Source organism: Atractosteus spatula, chromosome 11 (genome assembly GCF_055471065.1).
Source record: "Atractosteus spatula isolate fAtrSpa1 chromosome 11, fAtrSpa1.hap1, whole genome shotgun sequence".
NCBI classification, from domain to species: Eukaryota; Metazoa; Chordata; class Actinopteri; order Semionotiformes; family Lepisosteidae; genus Atractosteus; species Atractosteus spatula.
The window spans coordinates 30,335,197-30,363,125 of NC_142716.1; the positions used below are offsets into that span (position 1 = coordinate 30,335,197).

The window sequence follows — 27,929 nt, forward strand, 5'->3', positions numbered from 1 at the left end:
AAAATTTCAGAAAATATCTGGATTTGAACTGTTTAAAACCAAGTATTTTCATAGTTTGACATAGAGAAAATGTCAATGATAACCCAAAAGAAAAATGAGTTTTCTTAGTAGGGTGGATGTACATTACTGGTCAATTCCTTATCGAGACTTTGCATAAAGGCCCTGTAAAGGGCTGCTGTGTTCAGATGAAAGTGTAAAAGGAGAACAATTCTTGCAGCCATGCCACATGATAACTACTTACCTCTCCCCCCACAGATCACTAGGTTAGACCACACATGGACCACCCTGAGGCGCAAATACACACAGACAGCCATCATGTATGAGAAGTCCCTGAAGCCATTTTTCAAAGGCGTATATGAAGGAAGTGGTAAGTAACTCATGGTGTTGAAACTGGCTCAATACTGAAAATACGACAGGGCGATTGGACAGTGCAAGTGGAGATCACACAAGGCAACTGGACAGTGCATTTGGAGATCAGTCAAGTCTCTGTCAGGCATATTGTCATTTAGGAATGAAATTGGAATTGACCATTTTAAATTCGGGAGGGAAATAATTTTCTAGATCCTTTTTGGATGTATAAAAATACTGAAACTGAGGCAGTTTTCAGTATATGCAACAGTACAAACGTATTCAGACTATTGATGACATAAGTGATTTGCAATAATAAATCATATAATTCGGCTGTAATTTCAGTGGACGTTCCTCTTAGCAACACCACAGTGCCCCTCCTGATGCCCCTCCTCACTCTCATGGAGCGCCCAGCAGTCACCTTTGAGGGAATGGACTTATGGGAAAGCAGCGACCAAGGATGTGAAATAATGATGAGGCACCTAGAAGCAGCCAGAGTGGTAGCGGAAAATGCCGACTCCTACAGCGCAAACGTGGAGCGTGTCCTTCAAGGTACGAACGGGTCCTTGTCTGGCGTGTTGTCTCCCTTAGATGCAGGCATGAAGCATCAGTGTCAGTCAGAGTCTCTTGTACATATTCAGTTATGTGAAATGTAGTGCACTGCTAAAACATGATTGATAGAATTCGTTCACTGATAGAACTGGCCATGTTAAACACACTCTCAACACCTTAATAATTCAGAATCCCACTTCCCTGGAATAAATCCTGTCTGATTTAAATATGAACCTTCTGCAATAGTGCCCATATCAGGACGTGAATGACGTTTGCTCTAGCTTGTGTTTTGGCACATTTCTGGGCTATGGTAAAGCTGCTCATTTATCAGATGGCAGAATTCATGAAATGTTGTTACTGTATATATACATGAAATTAAGGGTTATAAATCAATATGTACAAAAAAGCCAAATATATAGTTACTGAAAGAAATTAACATGCATCTGTACTTAGTCAAAACAAATTCCATTTAATTCTTCATGTAATAAGGAGCTTTAAAAGGCAAGTCAATTTCTGTTGCTTTGCTTTCCCTTGGTAGTACTGTTCGTTGGGACCAGATAATGATCAATCACGCCCTTTTCCTTCCTCCGATTTAGATTTTCAGCCCAATGAAGACATGCTGGAAATCTTCAAGACTGACTTCCAGCTGAGGTTGCTGTGGGGCAGCAAGGGGGCAACAGTGAACCAATCAGAGAGATACGAGAAGTTCAAACTTATTCTCACGGCCTTGTCGAGGAAACTGGAGCCCCCTGTCAAGCACACCGAACTCTGAAATGGGGGAAACAATTGAGGACAAAATCACCAAAGCAAAGCTAGGGAAAGGAAAGGCATGACCCTACAGCCGAACAATCACCCGGAGTGATGTCCCGGTCGGTTTTATGCACATTGTCTGTCATTGCGCAAGCCTTTCTGCTCATGTGGATGTGAAGAGGGAGTCGGGACTTCAGTCCTGGCATTGCTTGTATCCAAACTCTAGATCCTTGAACCGGCTCCTGGATGTAAAGTTAAAACACCTTCTCAAATCAAGTCAAGCAAGGTCAGAGTTACTCTGCACAAATGGTTTTGTTTCTGTTTTTTAAAAGAAGATCATTAGAGAAAACCTTCACTTTACAGTAGTTTTTAACAAAACTATAGATGATGTACAAGCTGCTTTTCTGTGTAATAGATGACCACCTTACACACAAAGCATTGCGGATTCATTCCCGCTTTCAGTCCGTCACAGTACCTTATTCTGGGGAGTAAGAGTCATCAGATGGAACACGCATATCTCTGAGACCATGCGTATGCGAGGAACATGGAAGAAAAAACAGAATGTCAACACAGAGAGGGATTTTAGGTGAAAGTTTCAGGAGGCAAAACTCCAAAAAGTTACTTATGGTTCACTAAAAGGGTGGGTGACAATGAACTGTAGCCTTTTCCAAAGGGAATGTTTTTGTAAGAAAGTACTAAAAAAAAGTAGCTGTGCCAGTTAAACGGGCAGAAACTACACAGGGGATCATAGGAAAAGTGGGCTGGGCCGCCTGCCTAGGCTGTTTAACTGGAACACACGATGGTGTTGGACAGCTGCTGATGAGGAGGGAGAAGCGGCTGTCCGGGCAGGAAGTGAAGAAGCCAGCAATTGTGTGATAATTCATGAGCGAGATCAAGTACAACTTTTCGTTCAGGATTAAACTGCACTGCATGTTGGGAGCGAGATCAAGTGCAACTTTTCGTTCAGGATTAAACTGCACTGCATGTTGGGACTTGTGTTTAAACAGCTGTTGAAGAAAAGTATTCTGCAACAGCCTGAAAAATTAAAACTGGTTAAAAACAACACCAGATGACTGTTGTTGCCGGAAATATTTTGTTTATATATTCGTTAGTGGATGTGAAGTATTATAATAACCAGGATACCGATAAATGGACTGCAGTCTGTACACAATTGAACTGTTGGCTCTCTTATGAGCATGTGAATGCAAGACTGTGTAATATATTTTTATGCTAAAATATAATTAACATGTAAATAGTTATATATTAATTTTATCTTTGTATGAAATATTGTGGGAAATTAAAGAATAAATGGGTAAATGTGTAATCACATGGCCAACTGTGCTTCATGAAAACAAAACTTACACCTCATTTTAAAATTTCAATCAAGTAAATATTGTTAATCAGGAAAAGAAACATGGTGCTCTAGGATTTTGTTTTTGTTTTATTAGAACAAAATTCTCAACAGAGAACAGGACTTTTTTTCCCCAACAAAGTCGCTCACAACAATTAAGATTTTCTTTAAAAAAAAAAACATGTGCACAACATGTAGAAATAAAACCACCGCCACTAGACTCTGCATGAGAGCTGCGTTTATAAGTTGGCATACTCCATTTCAACGTTTCCTTTAATGCGGGAGGGGACAGAAACTGCTAGAGCCACTCTCCTCTGTGTAGGAATTTCTGACAGCTCTCGTCTTCATTGTATCTACTTTTGTGCCCAATATAATAATAATAAACAATCCCTTGCATTACCTCATGCTTTTCGTCCCAGTGGATCCCGTTGAAGTTTCATCCACCACTGAAATTCAGTGCCCATTCTGGGCAACCGGCAGCTGTCATTCTGCTTGTGTGTATGCAGATCAGATAGGGAAGTGAGAAACTGCTTTACCAGCTGAATTATGGGGCAGGGGATGTTAAGGAAGTCAGAGATAGAGGACAAGCTCACACACAGGACAACACAATCCGACGTTTGTTTTGCCTTACATGTTGAAACAAGTGAAGTGTATTGGTGGTCATATTTCCCTATGACAGGTACACAAGTTAATCAGAAGTATTATAGATCACTGACTTTAGGGATCTGTGCATATACCTACAAAAAACTGCACTTCTCAAACATTACAGCACAGAGAAAGTGAGGTTAACACTTATACAATTAACTCTTAGACCTCTGCACTGGTTACCTTTCTATGATTTACCATCCCCAGCTTAATTGTGTAACCTTGTGTTTAAGACCTTCGAGGGGGTAACTATTAGGTACAACAAGCACAACTCTTTAAACTCTTTTTCTGAGGGGGTATAACAAAGAATTAGCCATAAAACGCTGAAAAAGAGCATGATCAAATTATAAGCACATTTTCACATCAAATCCTTTCAACCTCTTTCAAACTTTCCAAATCTTCTCCCAGTGATGAGCTGCACATCTCACTTTGTCACAGATCTGCAATGATTTAAAAGCACCTTCCACTGAGAGCTATTGGAATGGTCTGGTGTCTTAAAAGCCATCCAGAAGAGACAAACAGCAGTTGCGGACAACAGAATATGGAAAGGAGGACCTAGAGTGTACATAGTGGTTTTCACTTTCAGGCCTCATTTTAGACTGCAAATGTCATAAGACAAATTAAAATGTCTGATCAAGCTAACAAGAGAATAAAAATGGGAAGCTCTTACTATCAATATATTTCAGACACAACCCATTCCATAAAACATTTTAGGATTTCCACAAGTATTCAGATTAATTTTCAGAAATCAGAGTATTCGGGGTGAATAATGGCTGCTCAATTAACTTAATTTCTTCCTTGACAGAAATTGACAGCAGTCTGTCATTACAATCTATGATTGGGGTAGTTTCAATAACTTGAAACCAGAATAACTTGAAACCAGAATGGCAACCAAAAGCAAAATAACACCAAAATATATTCTTTTTATATATTTAAAGGCCATTCATTTAATACAGACTTTCCTTTAAGAATACGAGTGTGCACTTCTGTTTCAAATGCACTCCTGTCAGAACAAAAGCAGATACATTTCTGAAGACTTAGAAAATAAAAAAGTATCAACATGTATCTTTCACAGTTTTAAATATTAGGGCTATAGGTTAAAAAGAGGGAAAAAAACTACCATGTATTCGGTTCACACAGCCACAGATAATGACATGTACCAGTTCAACATACCAAAACTAAACTGAGAAGCCTTCACTTGAAATATGCTCGACTATTTCATTAGCAATTAAGGAATTACACAGATACCCTGTCGGCTATTTAGTCTAAATATCTGAAATAGTTACCATTTCATCTCGGTTTCAAAATTATTAAATAAAAAAATGTTAGAAGTATCAAAAGAATCTACAGGAATAACCTGATGAAAGAAGATTTTAGCATTTTAGTTTAAAATGCACTTAAAAAGTCCATACCAAAACAGTCATGGTGGTTACTGCTGTCTATTTACATTTATACAAAAAGCAACGTCCATATTTTTTTCTTTAGACTTGATAGGGCAAAAGTGCATTTAGTTAAGATATGAGCAGGTCCCTATACAGAAGCACGTCTCAAAGAAAAAAAAGACTGCAATAATGTCACGATTCCAAAAAACAGGTTGTTCATCTGATTAAAAACCCCATAAAAAGGTAATAATAGAAACACATTCAGTATGAAATAAGGTGTAAATACATATCAATGTCCAATAATAAAGCAATATTTATACATACAATATATGTGTGTGTTAAAAACAAATGCTTTCTTGAGATGCACCAATCACTGGAAGTGGTTCTGAAACCACAGCAGAGGATAAACAGATCCACCAGAGCATAAAAGAAGAGATCTCAACAAATTCCAGAAAAGCACCGTAAGACACCAGTGCTTAAATAAATGAAGCCCTTGCGTCGCTTTTTATTGGATTGGCACAGCAGATTTAGGCACTCTTCCACCGTAGAGCTGTATTAAGGCATGGATTGCATGGAGAGTCTGGAGTGTCAGTGGGATTTGATCCTTCACCTTTGTCCAGTGAAATCTCTTCTTACACGTTGCACTGGTACTCCAGGTCCGCAGAAAAGGGGCTCCCTGTGGCACTGCCAGCCCCGCCCCAGCACAGGCTGCTGGGAGGCTAGAGGAGGTCCCCCCCTTGCTGGGCAGCCCCAGAGACCAGCTGCCATTCTGCTGTTCTGCCACTGACCGAGAGTGACGTGCTTGTGCATGGTGCAATGAACTGAGTTATAGCAGCGCAAATGGGGAAAAAAAAGTACCGGAATGTAAATGTTTTGAGAGGAAAAGAGAGGAAATAAGATGTGGGATTTGATGACGATCAAACACAGGCTTAGATGCACATGAATCACACATTTAAACATGATGCCATGCGAACAATCCTGAATCTAAACCTAGGAAGATGTTTCAAAGACATGCTGTGGCATGTTAAGGGCAAAGCATACAGGCTGGCACAGGCAGACATTCCACACTGTAGGATCAATGAAAAAATCCTACGCATCAATGGTCAAGACAAGGGATTAGGGTTGTTTCAAAATCAAGTTCAAAATTGCCTCAAGTGGCACATTTGTATTTATCAAGGAAGATTTTGTCCTGGCAGAGGCTACAATTCTTTTTAGATTCATTAAATCATTTCTCTTTGGGTTCAGGAAATTCTGCTGCCACCCACTTGTATATCAGGCCAGTGCCTTACTGTAGCCAGCGATCGGTTAAGTGTCAGTTCTATGCATTTCAAGCGTGGAATGGCAGGAGAGCTTGCCCATGTTACACAAGTGTGTAACATGGACAGTTGTGGCAACCCTCCTTTCGGACAGAATGGCATTAATGTCAATGGATGTCTGCATGCAAACATGCAACCTCCTTCTTAAGCTCCTGGCTGGCCCCAGCTAGGACCCTGCCCCCTCCCCCTCCCCCTCCCAAGAGACAGAAAGCTGCATGTACCCTCCTTCAATGACTCGCCCACAGTGACAGAAACCCACTCAGCCACTCAGGAACCTGCAGTCCAAGAGGAGAAAAAGAAATCCATTACTAATCCCAGCAGCAAATAAGACCCACCTGTTCTCATGGACGAAAGACACCCCAAAGATGTACACAACAAAACAAGTTTTTGGCTCCAAAACCTCAAATTTGCCTCAGATGTTTTTTCTTGAGAATAAGTGGGAAATATGACAGGTTGTGAACCTAGTGAAAGCACTAGTAGTTTAGAATATTTTTTTCCCACAGTTTTGGAGAATTAGCTGGAGATCACTTTGGAGTTAAAGTACAGCATATTTTTTAATGGAGCGAAAAGCTTTGAATGCAGTGCACACCTAGCAGGAAGCATCACTTCAGATATCTTCAGATTAGGGTTTCCTTAAGTACCCAACAATCCTAGAAGCACTGTGCTCTGCTGGCTACCATTTCAAGCCTCCAAACTCACTGCATTAACCACCTGTAGTAAAAATAGGTTCAAACTGGGTAAGTGCCAAATTCTGTAACATAGGAAGACCTCACATTAAACAAGCATCTTTTGCCTTGGACAGATCCTCTTAATTAAGTACATTAATACATCTAACAATAACTGGGCTGACCTGGCAAAGACACGTCACAGAGGATGTATTAATAAGAATACCGCTGTAGTAACTGCTTTCCATTAGCGAATGGAAATTTCAGGAGGACATTCACATTTAAACACAAACCTGGCAAAAGGAGTGTACAAATGGGTCTCATAGAAAATTTAATAAATACCTCAAGAGTTAATGTTAAATGAACCATACATCTGTGCCATCAGTACAAAAGATACGTCACACATATCTCCAGCCATTGCGTAAAGCACACTGGGGTTGTAATACATCTTTAGTTCTGACTCTTGCAGAATTACAGTAGATATGTAGAAACTAGAAAATAAGAACCTGGGCCACCAATCACAGGCACAGTGTGAAAAACAAAAGTGAGCGGGTTCCCAGGTGTAACATGTCATATGAAATCCTGAATATGTTAAATAAGTTAGCATTCCCTAAGAGAAAGAAGACTGATACATGATCTAAAACAAGAGAGGTAAATTCAGTAACAGTAAAGAAGAATCAAATCAGGCTCATTTCAATGAGATCAACCACATTTAAAATGTATTTAAAAACATGTACAATTAAAGACGTTTTTAAGATATCCAAATAATTGTTCATTCATTTGCTGATATTAAAACATATAAAATGCCCAGATCCCTTATATACATTGGGTTTTTTCAACCATTAAGGCCTTTAAAAACCATCTGTATCTCAGGGATGCAGAAGAGACACATTAATACATCTGTTTGCTGGACTATTCCCAAGTAGAGCTACAGCGGTTACTTTAATGATAAAAAAATTTCCTTGGATTAAAACAAAAACACTCTAGATGAGCTCACACAGTGAACAGAGCGGACAGGCCTCTCCAGCGCAGAAGCCTGAGGTATCTGAGACAAGGGTTTGTGAGGAGGGCTCAGTTCATTTCGAGAGGCGAGATGCCCCCTGGAATTCAGATGTAGGTTACTGCACCTTTGCTGTTCTTCTCCAGAGTGATGTCCACGTAGGACGTCGGCACATAGCCCTCCTCACCACCCTGCTTCCGTGCTCGTGTCCAGCCATCGCCTTTGTCTTCTTCAATGATGTAGAGCACCTCTCCTTCCTTCATTGCCAGGGTGCCTTCGTTTTGACCTGCCAGGACGGGAGCCACAGGGTACACACGGTAGTTTACAGGACAGACTTCTCTGTGCAACTAAGAAATTCTATGCAGGTGTGTAAAGAGTACTAAAAAAATGATTTTTTAAAGTCATTCACTCCTTCTTAATTCCTTACACTTATAAAGCACTTTTCTGAAAACTCCACTTTAAATGTAATGGGACTCCCCTCCACCACCACCAATGTATGGTCCCAACCTGGATGAGGCGATGGCAGCCAAAGTGCGCCAGAATGCTTACCACACATCAGCTATCAGTGGGCAGGAGAATGGAGTAATGAAGCCAGTTCATAGATGGGGATCATTAGGAGGCCATGATTGGTAAAGGCCAGGACAGGAGAGACATTTGGCCAGAAGACACCAGGGTTAATACGTTTACTCTTTAAGAAAGAGTAAGAAACACTTTGGGTTTTTTAATGAGCACTTAGAGTCAGGACCTCAGTTTAATGTCTCATCTGAAGGACGGTGCCTTTTTTTTTTTTTTTTTTACAGTATAGTGTCCCTATCCCCATCTCTATACTGGGGCATTGGGACCCACACAGACTGCAGGGTGAGTGCTCCTTTCTGGTCCCACTAACACCTCTTCCAGCAGCAACCACAGCTATCCCAGGAGGTCTCCCAGCTTCAGTGTCCTGCCAGCTGTGAGTTGCAGGGAGATATAGCTGCTGGATATATATAACTGACCCAGACAGCACAGACATGAAGTTCCCGGTTCATATATGGACAAACAGTCCAATGGCATTACAACTAACACCATTCCACATTTATCATTTCTGCAGCTGTACGTTAGCTGCCAGATAATTACTGTAGCAATGTGGCAGATGTACAGTAGGTAACCACAAGAAGCAAAGTTCATTTTCTCTTCAACTATCAGTCCTGAAAAAACACCTTTCCCTCAGAGTCCCGCCACACTGCGCACAGACACTGTTCCATTTCATACCATCGAAGGCATAGAGTGCTTTGCAATGTCCGATCGCAGGCAGCGGGTCGTCGTCATCAAACTCGTCATCAAACTCGTGCGGGTCAGGCTGTGGAGGACTCCTGTGCTCCTGACTCGGGTCATCTGTGTAGCTGCCCTCCGGGCTGTGAAAACAAACCATAGCCGTGATGACCAGGGGAGCAATGGCTGACCTAGTTCTTCGTGTCAAGTGGCTCTTGAGAAACATTACTCTCTTAAGCTGAGTGGTCACAAAGTACTGCCAAAGCTTGAACGTCCTTCACATCATTTGCTTCCTATACTTTGTGTTGCCTCTGTGAAAGAGGCCTTCCTGCAGTTAGCAATTCACTGCTTAAAGTTAAAAAGAGAAATAAGTGGTCCATCAGGCTGTCTGTAAATGCCAATTGTATATTTCACAAAATGATTAAAACATAATAATGAAAGCACTGAGTTTGAATAGGTCTTAGGCATCTATGCTGACATCATTTTCACCTTCAGGAAAAGGTGGGGTGAGCAATATGAAAGGAAAACAATGGAGATACAGGTGCTCCCCGGCTTATGTAAATTAGACTTGACATAAAAAAATGTTTGCAGCCTCATTCTTGTTCTGCATTGTCTATTGTTCATATCTTCTCCGATGTGAGTGCAGTCTGGAATAATTTCTGCTGTGTGTTTGTATGACTGAAAACTGTTTCTAGAGATGTGAAAAACAAGTAAACACTAGCAATTAAAGAATGTGAAGCTCTGTTACTTTTGTCACAATGCTCTTTGCTTGATTAGTTTTATTACTGTAATGTTCATAGAAAGTATGTTGGCAAGTGGAGAAGTAGCAACAGGACAGCAGGGTTGCAAGCTCACAGGGGTTTATTGCCTTTAATAATTAACAGGTGCAGCTCCTCAGGGACAGGGGAAAGCATGCAAGGTCGCTAACACCTCATGTGTTACAACACAGAAAGAGGTCTACACTTTCTGTAGACTTCAGAGAGGGAGAACGGTAAAGAGTCCCAGCACGCCATCAGCGTGGTATATTGTAATAATTTTCTAACAGTGGAATTTTGCATCATTTCATAATTAAAGACTAACCTACTCTGGCAGAAATCTTTGTTTTGTGAATTGCGCATCTTCACACAGGCAACGTCTTAAGTTTTTCCCCCGAATACATTTTTTTCCCTCATCAAAGATTAAAAATTGTTCCAAAATCCCTCTGTCGCAGGGAATGGAAGGGGTAAATGGAAGCACAGCACCAGCCCCGATAAGCAGACCGGTGTGTCAAGTGCCCAGGGTGCCTCACCCACCTCTCTCGCCCGTGTGGAGTGTGGTGGTTGACCTCTGCACTGGGGCGCCGGTCGCCTCTCGCGCTCTGTTTACCTTCCACCTCAGACAGCCAGGCCTGCAACGAGGACATCAGTCAAGCCCTTGGGGTTCCTGCCCCCTCCAGCATGCACCACATCTCCTTCAGTGGACTGTACGTCAGTGGCATTGTTTTACATGAAAAGCACCCCCATTACTGACCTGCTTTGCAAATTAGGAGTTTGGAATGATCAAATTGTCAATCTATTAGCCTCTCAGCCTTTGTATTAGTGTGGGAGGGGTAATAACTTTGTGGGGTCTTTTCTGAGAACAGACACTATCAGAGCCTTCAACAGGACCTGTAAGAAGTCACCAGCAAAATAAGGCTTCAGTGGGAGATAAAGTCCCCTCCTATACTTAAAACACTTCGGGAATCTTTTGGATGAACTACATAAATACAAGAAATTATTATATTTATATTTTGTCATGCAATCCATCATAGCACCAGAAAACTGAACACTCAGAAGAATAACATCAACTTGGTATAAGCCTGCTTTGCTTCTTGAATTATACTTAAGGAAATTAACAGCAACACATATTGCTACATAAATGTGTACAATGGTTCATATTGTATTCCACTTATCTTGTTTAGCTGGAGGAGAAGAAATGGCACCGTTCAGCCACACGGGGGCGCTATTGACATGTTGTAAAAGCCACCTCCTAACATTCTTACATCGCATAAAACCAAGTGGAAGTAACAATGTGCAGCCATTACAGCACTCGGAGCTCACATTAACCCTTTTCAGTCTATTCTCACAACCTAATTAAATTGTATCCCTGTTCTTCCACTTTTGTAAAAGAATCTAATAATTAAATTAAAAACGTCTAAAATTAAGTTTTTTTTTTACATCTGGGACACTAATATTATTAGAAAAATATTTCTAAAGGTTTGACTTCAAAACACAAAACGTAAAGAACAATCAGACAAAAAGATCAACAGTCAGAATTATATTGAGTATGAAGTTAACTTTTTAGAATTTTTTTTCAAAGCTATTTTGATCCAATTTTAACACTTAGGCAAAAACCTATAATTTATAACAAAAAAGATTTAATAAAACTCTAAATAGGAAATGTTAATGCCTTAGAAAAACAGTCCCTAAAGCCTTTGGGAATGCACTGAAATGGGCCACAAATACCATTCCTGGCTTTCTTAATTTGCCAAAAAAAAAACAGATATTGCAAGGATCCTAACTTACAGTGATCAAAGTGTTTTCAAGTGAGTTTTCACAAAAGACACTCTACTCTGAGTGAGAACTGTGTGATCACTGAAGGCAATCTTGGGCTTTCAACAGAACAGTGTATGTGTACCGTCTTTAGTCTGAAGGGAAGTCTCATCATGGCACGCACTGTTAAGTAACAAAACTCACAGAGAGCCAGCCGTCTCTCAGGACAGAACACCATGGAAGAGTTACCTCGTTCTTGTGAATCTCCACTCGGAGGCGCTCTATGTTGCTTATGGTCTCAGCTATTTTGGGCTGGAGACTTCCAGGGTCTCCCATCTGAGGGCTTTTCTCGTAGACATCTTTCATCTTGTTCAGTGCATCTCTGCAGATACAAAAGAACAAAGAGCAGGCTGGGATAATTCCACTCTAAAAAACAGTTCTCCAAAGCTGAAGAATAATTTGTTACATACCAACCCCCCCAATCAAAACAAACTGCACAGCTTCCAATCTGAAATGCCAAAATAACAGAACGAGTAAAGTATTTTATGGTGTTCCAAAAGAAGATGACCTAATAGTTTAACAGGGAAGCAGAGCAACTTGAAGGATATAAATACAATCCTATGTTTTGACTCAACTTGTCTTTCAAACTGAAAAAAACAAAACAAGTTCATTAGAACATATTCTTTCTGTAACATCGGTTTTAAAGAACAACTACACTTTAAGAATCCTACATATTTGTTCATGCAAACTGAGTTTTGGCAGCTGTTAGAAGAGAAAGTGACAGTTGGAGTAGCTGGACAGTTGGAGTAGCTGATCCTGACTGCTTTACTCAGGCATGCAGTCGCAGAGTTTTGGACTACAGTCATACCCACCACCAGGCAGTTACCACGACTGTCTCAGTTCATCTGTCCTGGGTCGTAGTCAGGCCCTTACCTTTGGTCCACCTCTTTCTGCAGCTCTTTGTTGAGTTCATCAATCCTCTGCTGCAGTTTCTTGCGCCTCTGCTCAGGGGGAAGGTGACTAAAATCCTCCAGTGCTGGCCCCTGAAAAAAACACAACCCAGGATAAGTACAGTATTTTCCAGTGAAGCATTAAAAAAAAAAAGAGGTACACTCAGCTTCCTGCAGCAAGCAAGAACGAGAGAGGGTCAAAGGTCAAGATAAAGGACTAGGCGGACAGAGTCCAGGTCCACACAGCAGAGAATGGCATGATACTCTGTGAGTTCTTCCCCAGCTCAGATTCTGCAGCATGGAACTGGAATCCCAAGCACACTATGGAAAGCACATGTCTCACTGTTTGAGAAAGAGGAAGCTAGGATGTGAAGTCTTAGGAAACCAGCACATCAGACCCATGCTCAAGAACACACATGCACGCCGCAGAAAGAGCTTACCAGCTTTACTGACCACTGAGCCATGCATTCAGAAATGCACATGGTTTTCAATTAAATACAGAAAACAACAATTAAAAAAAACATATCTTAAGAGTATTAATTCATTTTATAAAAAGTGCTTAGATGTGTCAAAATTCATCTTCCTGCTGATTACAATCAGAGGCTAGGTGGTTAAAGTAAATAGCTTATAACCAGATGCTTCCCAAATCAAAGATGCTCTGCCAGGAAATTCATCAGCTACTGAGCTTCCTTGGGCTCTGATCTTTGATGATGTGTCAAACAAGGTCCTGTTATCAGAGCCTCTGCAGCGGCAGTTGCTCATGCATAACTCATCTCCTAATCTCTGCAAATCACTATGGATTAAAGCATGAGCTAAATGACTAATGATTACTGTGATTATTACCAATCATCAGGACTCCAACGGAAATAGCCAATGTTTTTATTTCCAATGGAAAACGCAGTTTTGCAGAGAGCAATCCTTATAGAAATATTTTGACCAAGTCACGGACAAACCCATGACAGTGAGTAAGCTGTTAGGATTTTGAAAGTGGCTGGTTTAATTAGATAATGGGCAAAGCATCAGCTTTTAGCCATAAGGACAACTGAAGCAGTGGTGGGGTGTGGGGAGTGGCTGAAGGACCACTGTTTATTGAGATTGAAAGACCCCAGCTGCCTGTGCACAAGGGAATGCAGTCTGGGACCCGGCAGCATTTAGCGACACAGTGCATCTACCTAGTGCGTGTAGGCGATGCCAAAAACCAAATGAAATGCATTTGTAATGGGGCGGAAGATTCCTTTTAACTTAATTGCTTTTGAGGTCAAGCAATTCTAGCAACAGGAGTCAGCCATCTGACAGACATCCATATGTCACCAAAGACAAAAACACATACAGACTGCTACTGCATAGGATCATTTCTTCACAGCAGAGAACCATATATTATTTATTGCTTTGTTAAATCAATACTGATCATCTCCTGGCTCAATCAACTACATCGCTTTGGATGGAGTAGAGAAGACCCTCACAAGCTAACCTTTATGCTGACCTCCTGTGTTTATTAGAGGTAGTATAGAGGAAAGGTAAATGCTTCAGCTACTCTATAAGTCACAGGTTTTGACAAATATCTAAGGATATTGGAGCTGCTTCTTAATTTCTGAAGCAACCCGCTCCCAAATTGAGTCCTTAATGCTTTGTTAATATTGACATACATTTTGTTTTTCTTTATATTTTTACATATTAAGGCACAGTAGCAGCTGAAACAGATGACTGATTAATTAACTGTACAGTTCTGTAAGATTCAGCACACATGAGACCAACTGAAACTTTGTTCTGGTTGCCATTATGTAAAACAGTGGGTCTGTGTGCCTTACAGATTCAATGCAAACCCGGCTTTGCTATTTCCAGCTGTTAGGAAGGGAACAATCTATGACCGTCTTGATTCAGTATGTAATTCCTCTTATACTTTCAGGGAAAGGGCCTTGTGGCAAGAATGGCAGCACCTGAGGTCACAATGTCTTCCTTGGTACAATGTGGCTGTTATTGCTTTGAATATATTGGCTTGAGACTAAGCTGAAGTGAATATTCCTATGTTTTGTTCTAAAAAGATTCCATGTTTCTGTTGATCATTTTCTCTTTCCTGAATGGTCAATTTTCACTTCTGCCGGATTACAAGAGAAATGGAAGGGCGGCCTGCTATGATCATTTCCCACAGCCATCTATGCATTCAAATTATTTAGCTGCACTGTCACGATGGAGTGAAAACAGCCACATTTCCAAGGAGTGGAATATGGGTTTTGGTTACAGTGATTAATTAGGCTTGGCTATTGAAATCAACACTAAACTCATGACAAAATGGAAATGAAAAAAAACCACACACATCCTGGACAAATACATAGAAAGTAGAAACTAAGTCTGAGTACATAAAACCATCTTAACCAACTAAAAACAATGATTGGGCGGACCAGATTGAACCAATACAATAGGGCTCAAAATGGGACTGCCCTTGAACAATTAAAGTTGTTAACAGAACCTCATTGGTTTGAAAAGGTAATCTTTTTTCCATGTTCAGTTTTAAGCAGAAGACATCCTTCTTCAGAGACTGATGTCACACACGCCTGCTACTCTAAGGAGACTTGTTGTGAGGTCATTAATGGACAAATGCCAATAAACAACCTATTTTTGAATTACTTCTGCCTTCCATTAGCAAAATGAGTCATCCTTCTGTCAGAATAAATGAACAGCTATGTAATGAACTACCTTAAATCAATGCTCCAACACTCTGTTGGCTACGGTAACATCAATTTCTCTATGTAGGTGTTAAAAATTAACAAATGACACGAAGCGTGCAAATAAATCGTGCTGCCACTGGAACATTAGCTTGCTGACATTCTTTTCTTCTGACAATGAAAACACAAATCTTAAACAACCTCCAACTTAAACCTTAGGTTTTACAGAATCCTAAATTACACGTGTAACTCAATGAACACTGCTTATTAGTTGTCTGTTCTTATTGTTACATAATGGCCTAGATCTTGAAAAGATAGATTTTATTTTAATATTAAGTAGTACTTATGGAAAGACTAGAAATCTGTGACTGCTACGTTCAAGTATGCATACTCGTAACATCCCTACTTTCTGAAGCCGCCAGATTATAGAATTTTAAAAAAGCAGACTTATTGCAATGATTTGGTGTGGGTGACAAGCCATATCTTTTTCTTTAACAAACATTTTATTAAAAAAACTGGAAGCACACAAGTAATTTGATTTGTCTTGTTTAGCTAAACTGCAGACATGCTTGGCTCCATGTTAAAGCACCAAATAAAACGGTCCTTGCGCTGTAATGTGTAAGGACTGGAACTGCTCTAATTTTGGGAGGTATGTACATTTTGCCAGAGACGCAGGTCTGTAGATAAGAAAATCCAATGCAAAACCACAGCAAACTCAACCCCACACGTGTTCTTACCCCTCTTTTCAGGCCCCTAAATGAAGGGATCCTGGGCTTTATTGTCTTCATTTCACAGAGACAGTAAGCTATAGGGTCACTGGCAAATTTGGGAGACTGAATATCGCTGAAAGTGAAGGCAGGGCAGGAGTGGGGAGGGGAGGAGGGTGGAGACTGGGGCAACAGAAACAAAACATGAGCTAGCTGCCAAAATCAACCATGAATTCACAGTAATCTGTAGAAAACAACAAAAAATACCCAAATGTATTAAGAACTGTGCTGAAAATGTTACTACAGTTAAACTGAAATAGGGTTCTCTGAAATAAAAGATATGTGTTGACTAAATATACTTATTGACCAGTGACGCTTTAGGCCAACTCAACACTTGCTCACCGGGGCAAGCTCTGATCATGATATTGTAACCATTTAGAAATCAGGGGGTCATTCATGCTTGCTTGTGTTTAAAGAAGTGTGTGGGAAAATCCTACAGCTTCATTCATAAAAACAGGGACGCTAGCCCTGTAGAAGGAGTAGGTATTCATGACTACTCCATTCCATGCCATTACACATCTTTGATGATTTCATAACACTAAGTAAGAGGATCCTATTGATATGATCGTTCTAAATACATTTAGCCACTGAAGAACCAGTTAGAGAGAAGGCTAACATGAATCACTTCAGGATTATTCTGTAAAAATAAGTGAAGCATCAAGTTACTGTTTGGAAAAGAGGATGATTAATCTGGCAAATTAATGTGTCACTCTTAAAACAGAAATGGGAAGATCCTATTATTACCTTTAGGAGTGTAGCACAGGCAAGGTCAAAGTTTAACTAGGTGGTATTTCTCAAAACATTTTGTATATGTTTAAAACTATTAAAAACTATGGTTAATAAATAACAGGAAATAAGTTCTGTGTACAATATATTACTGATTTACAGGCATTCCTATCACAGTACTCAGCCTGCAGAACTTCTGCTGTGAGTACAGCACATCTCTGCTCTTGCAGATAAAAAAAGCTGTTGAGAAGAAATGTTCACACTAACAGCAAGATAACTGAAGTAGCTGGTAAAATCACTTCAATGAAAACACAACAAGCGCACAGAAATAAGGGCTGACTACTGATTAAGTAAAAGCACTGTGTCTAAGTTGCTGGTGTGCTGGTGAAAGCAATTATTTAATCAAAGAGGAAATGTCAAATCACATTAACTGGGGTCCATCCAGTTCTGTCAAGACTTTTATCTCTTTATTTCAATCTCCTCTAAATACAGATGCAGTTGGACAGTGAGTAACGTTCTGCATTGACTGTCTCTTCTGACTGGATTCATGCTTCTTCTGCACTTCTCAGACAATCATGATGGGAAGCTGTCCTGTTATGTGCGATGCAGAGACCACAGCTGGTAAATTGCTGGTATATTTAAAGAGACTGAACAGTGCTGCAGAGTGTTTAATATTAGGCAAAAGAAGGTTAATTTCACACTAATTATGAGAATTAAGAGAATAAACCATGTTTCAGCTGTTGAGCCTTCTTAATGTTGGAGGGAGAGAGACAGTAAGGTAGCAGGAAGAGGTAAAATGAGGTGAAAGTCCCATTTCACTTCTTCCAACCAAGCTCTCACAACTTTCGGTCTTTCCTTTGATAGGGATTTCTCAACTCTTAAAGCCAGAGAAGCCGAGACTATACACTTAAAACTTGGATCGCATCTTTCCCTTTCTCTCAATGACAGACTAAATTGTTTTCAAATCCTCTTCATCCATTTACAAATTTCAGCTTTTCACACCTCTCTCTCAAATCTCCCTTTGTGTGCACATTCTCACCTGTTCTGCTCTTTTTCTCTTGAGCTCTCTGTCCCTGCTACCTTGCCCTCTCATACCTGAAGAAGGGTCAACAGCCAAAAGGATATATTTTTCTACTTTGCTGCATTGAATTATCCTTTACTTATTTCTTTGCAGCCAACAACCACAGTTCCTCATCAAAACGTCTTCAACATATATTTAAACAAACAAGGAAACCTAAGGTTTAGAAATCTGAAATACTACATCCTAGTTTTGTTAGACCTATATGCATTTTAAACATAAGGAGATTTCAAGTTTCTCTGACTTAGCAACAAACCCAAGACATTTCTCTTTGGAAAGTGAAATTTGCAAGCAGTAATGTGAAAAACACCTGGAAGTATCAAACTCCCCCACCTTGGGTTTCTTCCCAAACAGCCACAGCTTGTTCTTGGCCTTCCCCAGCGAGTGCTTCGGATCCGTCTTCATGGTGTCAATCTTAGGAGTGCTGATAGTTCCGTCAGAACCTGACCTGTAGATGTTCTGGCTGAAATCTTCGAAAGGGAAATCCCCAGGTGGTTCAAATCCAGATTTGAAGGATTCCACCACTATCAGAGAATCCTGGAAAAAATTATACGGTCAGAAAAATCTCAACCAGAAATCCGTGATGCATGAGACTTGATATAAAATTAATAAGAATATAGTTTACAGACACTGCCAAGCCATACTGATACGAAGAGTTAAACAATGTCTGCTGTCTAACTACAACCTACTGGCAGGAACACATTAACAGAATTTTTGAACAAACTTAAAAATTCAACATTTTGATCCATTTATGCTCAACTGGTGATGTACAACCAAACTCAGTTAATACTTTTGTAATGAATACTTACAATACAAAGTAACAGTTTCAACTGACATGTGTAGTTAATACAGTTAACTACAAACTTTGACAGACACTTCCAGAATCCACATTATCTGTCTGTGTTCGGAAACGGAATGAATGCTGTGCTTGACATTTTATAACTTCATTGAGAAAAGTAGCCAGTAACTGTGCCTGGAGTAGGCAATCTTGGCTAGGACATTCCATGTTATTACAAGTTTTTGATCCTTCCAGTACACTTAATTACTGAAATAATCCTTAATTATTTAATTGACAATAGAACAGAGGCAGGACAATGAGCACTGCTGCATTGTTCTTTGGTGCCAGGTTCGATTCTGGGCTGGGGAGCCTTCTGTGTGAATTCTTCCAATACAGATACACATTTTCTCCAGTTTCTTCCCACTGCAAAAAAGACGCCCTGGCTCATGTGATGAGCTCTGCTAAATTGTGCTCTGTGGCCCTGTGAGCTCATCCAGTTCAGGGCCGTTGTGAGCTTTGTCCTACCTTGCATGCTGTTTTTCTGGGATAAATACTGGGTAGCTGCGACCATAACCAGGATAAGCAGCTTTCTGGTAATGGTTATTTAATGCATTCTTAATAGAACCCGGTAACAAAAATGAACAATTACAGTTATAACAAAGAACTGCTCTGGAACGGAGAAGCCAAGGTTGCCTACTCCTGCCTGATGGAATCAAAGATTACCTAAGTGTTCTAGGGTACCTACCCCTGGCTTAAAGTCTGGCTCCTTTGCATTTGGTCTTTCTAAATATGCCCTTCCAGTCTGACTGGTCAGTAATAAATCCTTTCTCCATCATGTACCCTCCACTCTGGAGGACACTACACGTCAGCGAGAGATTAAGTTATTTTTTACAAAGACTACAATAGACAATTTCTGCATATGAGGCAAATATAATTGAGTGATGAAACTAATGTTTGTGGTTTCTTTGTACATAGACAAGCAGGGTAACTAAGACTGATAAATCTAGCTGGCTACATAAGAGAAGAGACAAGTGTTCTGCACAGAAAAATAAATTATTTTCAGCCAATAAAACTTGACAGCTCCAGAATTTTTTTATAATCAAATTTAAACTGCAGCTGAAAGTTGACCTTAGTCTAGAAGAAATTAAATGATAAACCACATATAACATAACACCCATATAAATGATGAATGGGTCAAAAAAAGGAGTCAGGCCTCTTATTTTAAGTTCCAGGATGCATAAGGACCTCTTCATATACATCTGAGAGCGTATTTAAATCACTAAAGTCTTCAATCTGGTGAAACAGCTGTGTTAAAAGCAACAGCTGTGAGCAGGAAATGGATTATGCTAATTTAAAACAGAGGGCAGATCAAAAACTCTGCTGCATAAAGAGCTTAAATACCAAACTACTGATGAACAGGAACACCTCCATTAACCTTTTCTGACAAATCCATGTTTTCATTCATCTTGCGATTAGTCATTTTATCATTCGGGGACAAAAAGTAATGGAGAAAAAACTTTTCTTGCTTATGAGAGCAGTTTCGTAGATTCCCTTTCTTGTTTCTAAGAGCCTGTTGCATCAGATTTGTGATCATAAATCAGAGGATGTTACACAAGTAACAGAGGTTCTTGTACCACGATCCTTTGCATTTGGACAATCTTTCTCATCGACATTTCAACAATACACATCAGGTGTGGCTGTCTGTACATTAATATGTATTTCTGCTGGAAGGCTTAGATTACATTATGGTAATGCAATTAGTTAGATTGCTCTACATAGTGTTGCACACTGTAACACTTTACCTACCTAAAGGTAGTCACCTCGGGATGTATAAGGCAATTGTATTAACTGAGAGTTGCCTCGGACACAAGTCTGACTGATGAAAGATTGAGGAAGGCTCTTTTCCCTCCCTGGTTCGGTTCTAGCAATGGAATAGGACTTTCAAAGTTATAATACGAACTGCACTTTCACATTGTTACGATAAAATGCTTTGAACACTGATGGTGAGTTGCATTTCACAATGACCCCTCTTCCAGCCTCGAGGTGACCTGGATACCCTAACCAGCAGCGCGCAATCGCCTAGTGCTGCCAGGGTGGGGTAGGGCTTGGCAAGGGCTGCCAAGTCCCAGAGGCCTGCAATGACACCGGCGAGAGTAAGCTGCTCCGCCAATAGGTGCCAACTCTCCTGTCCTGTAAGCTGTAGAACAGCCAGTATGTCAAAAGACAAATGACTCTGTTGAGGAGACTATTCATATCGAATAAGTCCCAAAATCAAGAGCAAACCTCTTAGAAAGTAAATGTATTTGTAGAAGTAACAGAAACAAATTCTATTATCCGTAATACCAGGTATAGCACATGCTTAGAAGGGAATAAGAACACTGATAAATTTGACAGATTACCGACTGAAATAATTCTTCTTGGATTTCCCCTTGGTGGTCTTTAAGCTTCCCCGAAATCATTTCATCAGTTCAGATTTCTCTGATTTACCAAAACAGACTCTTTGTCTCCTGTACTAGATGTCAATTATAAATGTCAAACACACGTTCAATACGATCTGTATCAGCACAGTTAAATGTGATTCACACTTATGTGGGTAAAACGCAAATGCAATTAAAGCACAGAACAGCTGAACAGTGCAGTTTCATAACATGTGGTTATCCGACTTCCCCAGCAATTGTTCATTTTATTGAAGCCAATCAAAGCTTTCTTAGGTCTGTGGGCTTTGAGGTTCTGCATCTCTAGAAGTTTTAAAAGAAACATACATGATTCTTCATCTTTAAACTCTTAAGTGGATAAAATATTAAATCTGATCTTAAATCACTTGAATAAATGTGGAAAATAATTTCTAGATGAATTTTAAACAAGAAATCATGCTCTCACTCACAGAATGGTCCTGTACATATTTCTTTATTGGCTTGAACTCTCCTCTCATGAGGCATCTTCTGTCCTGCTGGGTGCTACGGCCTAACAATCTGTTATGTGCTGATCTATACTGCCTCCCCACAAGAGGAGGAAAAAGTGAAGGCGGTAGTTTTGTATACTCAGGAAGGAAAGAAGTAGTAAAGGTTTCTGAATAGAAGAAGTCTTTCTAAGTTGCTCTTACCCAACATTTGGGCAGAAGAACAATATGTAAGCGGTCTTCCCAGTTCCAGTTTATCTGGGAAAAAATCGGTATTCCCAAATAATGCAATAAGTGAAGGAAACGAATGGTCAAGTGTCTGGACCTACCCTGCGGTCATCCACCGACTTCGCCGCCGACACCATTCCCTCCAGACACTTGGAGATAATGGGGATGACTCTGCGCTCCACATCAGCGAAGCTCTTGTAGGTCTCGCCCAGCTTCACAGTTCTCCTGCTGTCCATGTCCTGCAGGTTCTGGAAACGCCAGGACACAGGAGCAATCCCAGTGAGCCCTTCCCACAGTGATGCCCCATGCAAAGCTGCCTTAAACACAGGTGACATACTCAACTGCACCAATTCAGCTAACAACCTTAAACTGAGACGTTTAACCTTTTATCATGCACTCGCTGATCAAAATCAAGGAACAGACACTGTTCATGTTGTGTTTGCTTGCAACTTTCATTCCAAGGCCAGGCCAGTTACTTGAATCTTCCAGACACTGTGACTCCTGTTCATATTTTTCCATTACACTACTTGGATATATCCAATTGTGCAATTTAGTGCAGACAATTCAATAAGCAGCAAACACGACAGGCTTCCAAACAAAGAAAACGTAATGCAACTATTGTTAAGCTTTTGTTAATCTCCAAACCTTTAGAACTTTTATGTTTATTTGTTTCCTTCATTATAAGATGTCACATGGTAGTCAGTTTATCCTTTATCTTATGTGAAGTGCATTACAAAGGACAATGAGCCTGTCTGTTAATAGCTGTTTGCTCACAGACTTAAGACTGTTAATATGGTATTGGTATCATATGGCATTAATTCCTTTTATACTTGATGAATGTAGAAAACTTTATATATCTTCTTCATCAATAAAGTAATTATATCCCTTGTTGAGAATTATACATAAGGTATTCCACTAGTTCATGTACAAATAATAATCTTTAAAATATTTCAAAAAGAACCTTCTAATGTAGACAGTATTTGTCTCTTTCAATTAAATGAGCTATGTAACACTTTTTCTTATACTTCACAGTAAAAGATGTCAGGGAAATAACATCCAATGTTTTCACAACAATATGAAGTCAACCTCAGAAAAAAAAGATTTACCTTAAAAATTTGTGGAATAGCAACATTAAAATGTTTCCATTGTTCGCCATTGAAGTTCTGTAGCTGAGCCGCATATTCATTCTTGCTCTCATCAGCCATGTGTGTTCTCAGGTAAAGCTGTGACTTTGCCTGCAAAGCACAGAAAGAGCAGAGTTAAAACTGAAATGTAACTTGAATTTAAAAGGGAAAAAAAATCAAATTGGCTTTTACTATAAAGGACAGGGGCAGCAGTGGTTAGCATTGCCGCTTCGCAACACTGGGGTCTGCTGGGGTTCAATTCCAGACCTTGGCACTGTCTGCATGGAGCTCTCATGGGATTCCAGTGGGTGTTCCAGTTTCCTCCAACAGTTCAAAGACATAATGGTAGGCTGTTAGGTTAACTGGCTTCTAGGAAAACTAGCCCAGATGTGTGTGTGTCTGCTCTGTGATAGGCTGGTGTCCTATCCTGGGTGTACCCTGTGTTGCAGCTCTGGCTGGCCAGAGATTAATAAATGATGGATGGAACTGTATAAACTGCAGGTGTTACATAAAACCAGACTGTACTGTACCTCATAGGACATCAGTATACTACTAAATCACAGAGAAAGAAAAAGGCAAAGACAACATGTTAAATCTATTAATGCACTGTTTGATTACCACTGACAGCAAAATCTGGACCATATTGTCTTTCTCTGTAAACCCTGAAGCTAGGAGCTCAGTGTATGAGAAAAGAGTTTTCCTGACTGTCTTTATGCCACTTAACATTCATGACTGACTCTCATCATTACATCACTGGAATTGTATAAACTAATGCAATTTGGGCCTTTTTATTATTTTATTTATGCACCAGCAGTCCTGAACAGCAGTTCTCAGTTCCAAGTGTATTACTGTGTTGTTTGTTGCTCCCTTTTTAAATCATCTGATGCATGAATTGTTTCACAAAAAAAACAAAGTGGAATATAATTGATTAATAATATTTTAATATTTAAACCACAAATACAAACTGAAACAGAAAAGGAAAAGGGGATTTCATGAAAAACTGGACTTGAAGAAAAAAATATGGTAAGAGGACTTAGTTGAACATATTTTGTAAATTAAAACATCCTCTGCTTCTTGAAGTTGTACAATGTAGTTCAGATGTGCTCTAAGAAGAGTAATGTCAGCAAATGAACTCAACCATATTTAATGTAAAGGAATCTCCGACCAGTCACACAAAATAGATTTGTTAGCAGCAGTGAGACCAGTCAGAAAAATGTTAAAACAAAAAAGCTAGGAAATTATATACAGTAGGAATTGAGCAGGAGCAGTCTGGGGCTCCCTGGTATAATAACACCAGTTAGGTCTGATAACACACCACTGTCTTACGGTATTCATAAAACATGTAAACAGGTGTCATCAGGTACATTGGTGACAAAGAGGACCAGAAGCAGTCTCCATCTGGAACTTTGTTTTTTTGCACACATTCCACAAACCAGTTTAAAATGGATCAACTACTACCTTTCTTGAAGACTACCTTTCTTTTTACCCACAAACACAAGCAAATCAGTAAGAAATGGAAGAGGATAACCGTTATCCAAAATAAAGAAGTATCAAAAGTAAAATAAAAAGGAAGAAAGAGGAGGAGGATTAAATTAAATCTCCACAGGTGTTCCATTAAGATTCAAGAGTGCTGCCACATCACCCTCATCACTTCATAATGGAAATCAACACTTGCATGCATTGTACGAGGTATGGCTCCATAAAGTGATCAATTAAATAAAAAATACCTTTTCCACTTCCGATTTGGTGGCGTTAATGTCGTTATCTAACCTCTCGTAGCTCATCTGAGCCTTTTCAGCTTCCCGGCATTCCCTCTCAAATTTCTTCTTGCTCTGGAAAACAGAAAGGAAAAACAATATAACAATCTGTTCATCCACACAGGTCAAAATGATAATTTTCTTTAAATTTCCTGCCAATTCTATGCTGTGCATCAAAAGAAACCCTATGTAACACTTACAAGTGCAGTTACTTCCTGATAAAATATTGAGCAGCAGTTGCACTGACGTCTTATTGAACAGACCAGGCAGAAGTAAATTCATTATGCTTATTACCACTTGTCATCACAAGGGTCTACAGTCAAAGTAACCAGTAGCACGTGTGGCCACTACTCTGACACATGCTTTGTACAAAGTTGCAGATGCTGTCTTGTGGAATTTCGTTCCATTCCTTTCATACAACTTGGACAAGCATGTACCTGTGTACCTTTTAATCCTGAAAGACAGGCCATCCCAGTTCATTCCCCCAAATGTTAAGGGGGGCTCTAATCTTGTGAACAGGGTATCCACGGCATAACTGCTTCATTCTCATCCTAGAACACTTCCATATCAGTATAACTAAGGCCACCAAGTGAGTTCACAGACATTTACCAATTTAATGCCACACATTTAGGGCATCGTCAATCTCTAAGTGAGCTGCCCGAACATCACCTAGTGGGATCTAACTATTGATTGCTCTGCTGTAAAAAGACAATTAGTGCAGGGCTCTTCAAGCCTTCAGTTGTGGCAAGCAAAAAGTGACCTTATTTGCTTCTATTGAAAGATTTGTGTGCCATTCATTCTCGAACATTGTAACCCATTTGTCATAGTCTGGTTTGGGGTACTTTTGACCTTTTTCTGTCAAAAAGATCTTGGCTGCTTTACTGTTATCGATGGCAGCAAAGGCTTTCGTGCACAAGTACACGCGTCTCAATGAGCCACGCTCTGTGTGGCTCTCAGTTCGGCCCCCTGGTGCAGTGCGCAGTGCAGGGGAGAGCCCGGCTTCCCCAGCCCCTCATTAACTGAGGCCTAGGGGAGACCAGCCTGATTGGCAGGCGCTCCGAGACCTCAGGCAGGAGCTTTAATCTTCAGAGCCGCTCGGCTGCTCATTACGCTTTACTGCTTCAACTTTATTTTAATGATGCAGCAGGAAAAAAAAAACTCACATTATCCATCTGTTTCCAGCAGTGATCCAAGTACTGTTGGGCTTTCCTCCCCTCCTGAAGATGCTGTGCAAGAAAAACATGGGAACACATCACCACAGCACAGTACGAGTTTGCTTGCATCTATTCAAAAATGACAATCCTGCAGTCATTCATGCAGTACTGTAACACATATTGTGTTGAAGCCACTTAAACTGAACATCTGGTTTGCTTATTACTCACAAGAGTTTGGCTTTTTTTAAAGAAATCCTCGTGCAAGGACCCTGATAAAAAAAACTTTAGTTTAATACCATATTCCCCTCAGATGCATGGCAGGATTAACTCAATTTGCTCTGGCTTCTACAGGATACAAACCATATCCGGGTATTTGCTGACCCATTCAAATTGAAATTCTGTGTTTGAAAATAATCAGCATTTACAATGTTTCAAAAACTGATCCAATTACAAAACAGCAGATTGGTTAAGATGATAAAATCACTCAAAAAATATTTTTTTATGACTCATCGTCTTTAAATACGATGTTTTAATGTTCAACATGTCTTGAAGATTATTTGACATCTTTACAAAGGCAAAAAACGGCACAAAATAGTTACCGCTCTTCAGTTCTGAAGAGTATCAGTTGATCGGTGAAAATCCTCTGAATACTGCAAATAAAGATCTATTGTATATAATGTGCAGAAATAAAGGTTATTAAATGTGAACAAGTTCCCTGCTTAAATGTTAACAAAGCACTAAGCTTTAGAAATTAAATACCTGAATGAGGCAAGAAAAAACAACAGTAAATGAAACTGAAATGTTACTCACATGTTTCCTTTCCGATTTGAGCTCTTGGGAATATCTCATGAGCTCTCCGTAGACTTTGTGCCCCATCTCCTCTGCCACTACCTCTCTCTGGCCCGCGTAGTCATTGAGCTCGTTTAGGATGGTGTAGAAGGACAACAAGGATGAAAACCTGGAGAGATGCACACAGGTATAAGTGTCTAGAAGGCAGAGTTGAGAACAAAAATCAAAAGTTCAAGTCTTCAAGAATCAGGCATTTTAGGCATGAAAACAAAGCGCTAAAGACAATATTCTCAAGGCACAGGCACATGGGGGGACAGTGGGGTCAAACATTAAAGCTGTCATTGTGATAGAATTACTTAGTGGCGCTGGTGACCTCAGTTGAGCCAAATGGCGTTAGGTCCTAAGGATTAGAAAGATAATTAAATAAAGCATTTGTCAATTCATTGTAACAGTTCTTTCTGGCTTCTTTTTTTCCTAATTTTAATAACGATTCCGTGTTCAAATTAATAATGCAGATGACAATCTATGTTTCACCTCATTTTTAAAAGATCCCTGACTTTAGGCACCCAATCTGAATAGCCCAAAGTAACAGCAAACTCACAAGTACATCTAGGGATATGCAGGACAAGAGCGACGAGCAGTAATATGGATTATATGGATGTATTTATCTATACATTTTGGATCAGCTTCTTTTTAAATTAAGCCAGAAGACACAAAAGTGTAGCGTCTTACTTTTGGGATGGGAGTGTGTAACAAAAGCTGGCAAGCTAACTCCCCGCCTTACCAAAGTGGACAAGGGAACAGTGAAAGACTGGCAACGCGATCAGATGGCCGATTCCATGTTGACATTGAGCAGACGAGCCTCCCCAGTGTGCTAATTCTGCTTTATTAAAACGGCCTTAAATATCACCCTCCTCCACTTACCCTAATGAGCACCAGACTAAAAGAAACATTTCAAGCCACTGGGGACTGTGTATCTGAGAGTCAGGTGGCGCATCACTGAAGGCAACGGACATAAAACTAAATCGGAACAAGACACCCCCACCAAGACTAATCCTCATTTCCCCTGTATTTATGTTAAACACCTATCATAATGTTCAATTTCCATCCTCCATTCTTGTTTACAAGAAGCAGCATAACTAATGTAATTCATTAGGGAAATGGGGAGACAGATCTATACATTCTGTGGCTCAGACACAAAGGCCAGGAGAGTACTGTGCTGATTTTATTAATCTATCATAGAGCATCT

At 40.0% G+C, this 27,929-nt stretch overlaps 2 protein-coding genes across 7 annotated transcripts in view; one reads left to right on the top strand and one right to left on the bottom strand.

The window, feature by feature from the left end:
• Positions 1–2,974, top strand: part of bcar3 (BCAR3 adaptor protein, NSP family member) — a 125,001-nt gene extending 122,027 nt beyond the window's left edge. For all 5 annotated transcript variants that reach the window (XM_088928364.1, XM_088928362.1, XM_088928363.1 and 2 more), the window contains 3 exons: positions 256–367; positions 694–900; positions 1,497–2,974. In XM_088928364.1, coding sequence (XP_088784490.1) covers positions 256–367; positions 694–900; positions 1,497–1,672 — 495 coding nt within the window. In that variant the 3' untranslated portion in view covers positions 1,673–2,974. The remainder of the gene's footprint in view (positions 1–255; positions 368–693; positions 901–1,496) is intronic.
• A 99-nt stretch (positions 2,975–3,073) lies between these two features.
• Positions 3,074–27,929, bottom strand: part of fnbp1l (formin binding protein 1-like) — an 88,012-nt gene continuing 63,156 nt past the window's right edge. The window contains exons 4-15 of one of the 2 annotated variants that reach the window (XM_088928369.1): positions 26,702–26,849; positions 25,901–25,963; positions 24,708–24,812; positions 22,963–23,091; positions 21,958–22,104; positions 18,285–18,488; positions 12,701–12,810; positions 12,017–12,149; positions 10,550–10,644; positions 9,258–9,400; positions 8,137–8,295; positions 3,074–6,619 (exon numbers count right to left, since the gene is read on the bottom strand). In XM_088928369.1, the coding sequence (XP_088784495.1) occupies positions 6,612–6,619; positions 8,137–8,295; positions 9,258–9,400; positions 10,550–10,644; positions 12,017–12,149; positions 12,701–12,810; positions 18,285–18,488; positions 21,958–22,104; positions 22,963–23,091; positions 24,708–24,812; positions 25,901–25,963; positions 26,702–26,849 (1,444 nt within the window). In that variant the 3' untranslated portion in view covers positions 3,074–6,611. Of the gene's footprint in view, positions 6,620–7,323; positions 8,296–9,257; positions 9,401–10,549; positions 10,645–12,016; positions 12,150–12,700; positions 12,811–18,284; positions 18,489–21,957; positions 22,105–22,962; positions 23,092–24,707; positions 24,813–25,900; positions 25,964–26,701; positions 26,850–27,929 lie in introns of those variants that run through there. The other variant, XM_088928368.1, reaches the window with a different exon arrangement.